A 4,254-nucleotide genomic window follows, 5' to 3' on the forward strand; every position below is an offset into this window, starting at 1 on the left:
TTACAAATGAGGACAATAAAAGCAGTCAAAACTAACAAAAGAGCAACAATATATAAGTGCAAATGACAAGGTGTATATATATATATATATATATATAAAGAAAAAATATCCTGTCCTATCTATCCTATACAATGAACGTCTTATCTTAAAAGAACAAGAAAACGTTTGATTCCTTCTGATTCAAGTGTCTAGCTTGTTTTCAGTTCGAAAAATTACTTGAAAGGTACAGTTTTAAAGGAAAACTAAGTATGGTGATTATTAATAGTTTAGTCTTCCATCAGATCTTGCACATTAGTCGAATGGTAACAGTCTGACTGCAGAATCCATTTAAACCATGAACACACCAAAGTAGTTCTCAGCAGCATTGGACAACACAAGTGTACAGTTTTTCACCCTGACAAAGACAGCATCACCTTTGTACAGATGAAACACCCCGCTTAGGTAGCTGTTGTCTATGGTTCTCAAACTCGGGAGTTTAGGATGTAACCTAGAGGACTGGAGAAGCAGAATCTCCTTTCCTACATATCGATGCGTTTCCCAGAGTACAGAGTGGCTGAATACGATGTTGTCCTCCTTGAAGTTGATCTTAGAGTAGACGGAATAGTATCCTTCTTTCTCTATTATGAGTTTGCCCTCATTTGCCTTGTGTTTGACATGGTGAAGAATGGATTGATGATTCTCATGCCACAGCACGACTCCATTTACAGGTACCTGACCAGCTAAAGGAGAGGACAGCAAGAGCGTCATATACATTAGCTCTCAAATGTTTCGACACTCTTGAATGAATTTGCTCTTTCGTGATCCCATGTGTACATTTTGTCATTAAAATACAGTGGATAGTGAAGTAAGACCCGCTAACAGGTGCTCAGCATACATGCAGGCTTTTGGTGACTGAATAATTCCCATACTTCTATTGGTACTAATTCAGTTCTGCTGACTTGGGAAATATTAACAGTGAATAGACATTGGATTGCTAGTCACTGATTGTGATTGATGACAAATAAACTACACTCTAAAAAATGCTGGGTTAAATACAACCCAGTGCTGGGTTAAATAGGGACAAACCCAGCAATTGGGCTGTTTTGACCCAGCGGTTGGGTTAAATGTTTAACCCAACCTTCTGGGTAGTAACCCAACCGCTGGGTCAAAACAACCAAATTGCTGGGTTTGTCCCTATTTTACCCAGCACTGGGTTGCATTTAACCCAGCATTTTTTTAGAGTGTAGACATCTAAAAAAAATAAATCAGCTGTAAACTTACTTGTCAGTTGTGCCATTGGTTTTGATGGCTTCATTTCTCCAAGCGGTTTTTGTTTGGGGTTTACAGCATGTTCTTTCTCTGTGATATTCCAAAAAGAAATAAATAAATGATCATAGGTTTAAGTGCAATATCTAATATTGTTTATATGCCATGTTTACCTAGAATAAAAGGTGCAATGCATCAAAGTAAACTTGTGGCACTTCAGACTAGTTGAGTGATCTTTACCTTGTTTTCTCATGCCAATCTGTGGTTCACCTGGAGATGTCTGCGGAATATTGAAAAGAAGAATCTTACATTTATGAATATTTCATATTGATTGTTCAAACGCCAAGAGTCTGCAAAAACCTTTTGAGGTTTACCACATCAGAGATACTACAATGATGTATCATGGGCTGCTGTTGCATCAATTGTGGCAAATTCCTGCACTTTAGTTAATGTAAAAAAACATAATTTCATCAACATCATTTCAAGCTCGCATTCATCTGCCTTGAGTGCCACGTCACCTGTAGGTGAAAAAATGATAGCATTTTTTTACTTGGATTTCATTAACTAGCTGCGTAACAAGAACATGACCAATTCAAGTTTATAGGACAAATAACTATCAGTTTAAACAAAAATTTACCGTCAACTACAGACATTGCATCCATCGACTCCGCCATGTTTCTCACTGACACGCCCCCAACTCGGAAACTCGGGGCTTAAAGAAAATTTCGAGTTTCCCACTCCTAATAACGACTTTGCGGTGGCGTTCATGTGCCTTCAGCTAGTAAATATGATCTATCCGACATGACTTGAACGCACCATAACATCCAACAAACAACCGACTCATAGAACCAAGTCTCTGCCCTCTTTTCTTTTCCGATAATCCATCTAATTTAGGTTTACGTCACAATACGGAAGAAAAGATCTGTCACTACTTCAGTACAAGTCAAGTCACCTTTATTTATATAGTGCTTTATACAATAGAGATTGTGTCAAAGCAAGAGAGGAAATTACAAAGAGCAACCATTATGTTCGCTTGGTTGCATGTGTACAATAAAAACATGAAAAACAGTAACTTAAAATTATCAAGCTACACTCCTAATACGCAAAGCGAACAATTTTAAGAGAGGAAATTATAAAGAGCAACCATTATGTTCGCTTGGTTGCATGTGTACAATAAAAACATGAAAAACAGTAACTTAAAATTATCAAGCTACACTCCTAATACGCAAAGCGAACAATTTTATAAAAAAGCGTTAGCATGACTATTTGTATTTTAAATAACAAGACTTAGCATTCAGTTGTGTTTCCCCCACATAGCTTAATTTGTGTCACACTGCTATGTCATATCAGATAAACCCGTTGCAGGTTGGTTAAGACTCATTTTCTCATAACTGCATTTGTTAGGTCTAGGTCTAGGTCAGGTAACCACAGCATGCCATGTGGTTTGAGCACCAGCTGTCCAGCTACATTTCTGCAAGTTTCATGTAAAGGGAGGAGCCTGACGGAAACATCTTAATCTACATGCAGTCTATTTTCACGGATAAATTAGTGAAATTCTTTTGTTTTGCAATTTAAGTGAAAAGTTCTGAAATATGAACATCATTAAAATTGTGTAATTTCGTAGTATTTGGAGGATGTTTACTTCCCATAATGACAGCATATGTCTGTATGTGTGTGTGTGTGTGTGTGTGTGTGTGTGTGTGTGAGTGTGAATGTATGTATGTTTGGAGTAAATGTAGTCTTATTTTAAAAATAAGTATTCACTATGCTTTCTAACCTACATTTATTTGGTAAAAAAAAAAGTATTCTTGAAATGTAAAATAAATGTTTTCTATTTCAATATATTTTGAAATGTAATTTATTCCTCTGGTTGCAAAGCTGTATTTTCAGCATCATTACTCCAGTCTTCAGTGTCACATGATCCTTCAGAAATCATTCTAATATACTGATTTACTGCTCAAGAAACATTTCTCATTATTATCAACATTGAAAACAGTTGCTGCTTATTTTTGTGAAAACTGATACTTCTTTTTAGCATTCTTTGATGAATAGAAAGTTCAAAAGAGCAGCAGAAATATATATTTACACAATTATAGTTCAATTATAGTCATTTGTATCTTATTGATTCAGATAACTGAAAGTAGCTAAAAGTGATAAACCACGATGAGGTCAACAACCAAATAACATAATCTACTGTATATTCTTCATGTAAAAGAGAAACAGAAGACAGGAGGAAAGAAGAGAACTTGAAAGAAGAACTGATGAACAAAAGATGAACTGAGATTAGATGAACTGATAGTGTGAGTGAAAGTACGATGCTGAATGAAAGTACACAAGACGGCGATGCTTCAGAAAGATGGACCAAATGGTACTTACAGAGTTTTCTTTTGATGTGAACAGATGATAGATGAAACAAGCCTCCACAGCCATGCCACACAGTGCCACACAAACCAGGATCACCAGTAGAGTCTGGATCACATCCTTCCGCTGTCTACGGCCCAGCTTGGGGGGCAGCGGAGGGGGCTTCATTTTACTGTCCACCACGAATACTGAAGGATACAATACTTTACCCGGAGCCATGTGCGCACACACCGTCTCTGGCCACTTCACAGATGACAACTGCACATCCAGAGAGGTGCAAGAAGACCCACTGCAACGCAGTAAGAGCGAGACCACAGTGAGAGTGAAAGATAACCATCACTCATAAAGCGCACAGGTGGGTGGACGGTGTGAGAAAGCACACTCCAGTGGGGCCAAAAAAAAAAGTCAGACCACTCTCAAAATCTTCTGTAATATTATTTCAAGTGACAGGTAAAGTAAAATCTGCAAGTTTGAGAAATGTGGGACGAAATAAGTGCAACATTTAAATCTAATTTTCTAGTTTTCAAAACGAGAAAAAAAGAGAAATCAGTGATAAATTGTCAGATCTTTTGTCTTTCAGAACATGACATATTCCATTTGAGTGGGTTGAAAGTGGAATCTACTTAAATGGGAATCAGAAAAGACGTG

At 37.2% G+C, this 4,254-nt stretch overlaps 1 protein-coding gene across 1 annotated transcript; it reads right to left on the reverse strand.

The window, feature by feature from the left end:
* Positions 1 to 327: 327 nt before the first annotated feature.
* Positions 328 to 3,825, reverse strand: LOC107661863 (tumor necrosis factor ligand superfamily member 6-like). The gene is made up of 4 exons (XM_016451650.1): positions 3,622 to 3,825; positions 1,486 to 1,525; positions 1,261 to 1,338; positions 328 to 719 (listed from the first exon to the last, which is right to left on the reverse strand). Exons 1-4 carry the CDS (start codon positions 3,823 to 3,825, stop codon positions 328 to 330), a joined length of 714 nt encoding a protein of 237 aa, XP_016307136.1.
* Between the last annotated feature and the right edge of the window lie 429 nt (positions 3,826 to 4,254).

This window comes from Sinocyclocheilus anshuiensis, unplaced genomic scaffold (assembly GCF_001515605.1).
Source record: "Sinocyclocheilus anshuiensis isolate Anshui unplaced genomic scaffold, SAMN03320099.WGS_v1.1 scaffold47, whole genome shotgun sequence".
In the NCBI taxonomy this organism is placed as follows: Eukaryota; Metazoa; Chordata; class Actinopteri; order Cypriniformes; family Cyprinidae; genus Sinocyclocheilus; species Sinocyclocheilus anshuiensis.

What these genes read in the sequence shown, in the direction of transcription:
- LOC107661863 (XM_016451650.1), bottom strand. Translation starts at nt 3,825, where the DNA reads ATGGCTCCGGGTAAAGTATTGTATCCTTCAGTATTCGTGGTGGACAGT. An exon ending in TCACATCAAAAGAAAACTCT is followed by an intron (nt 1,526 to 3,621) that starts GTAAGTACCATT and finishes AATATTCCGCAG; the next exon opens with ACATCTCCAGGTGAACCACA. An exon ending in ACCAATGGCACAACTGACAA is followed by an intron (nt 720 to 1,260) that starts GTAAGTTTACAG and finishes CCTCTCCTTTAG; the next exon opens with CTGGTCAGGTACCTGTAAAT.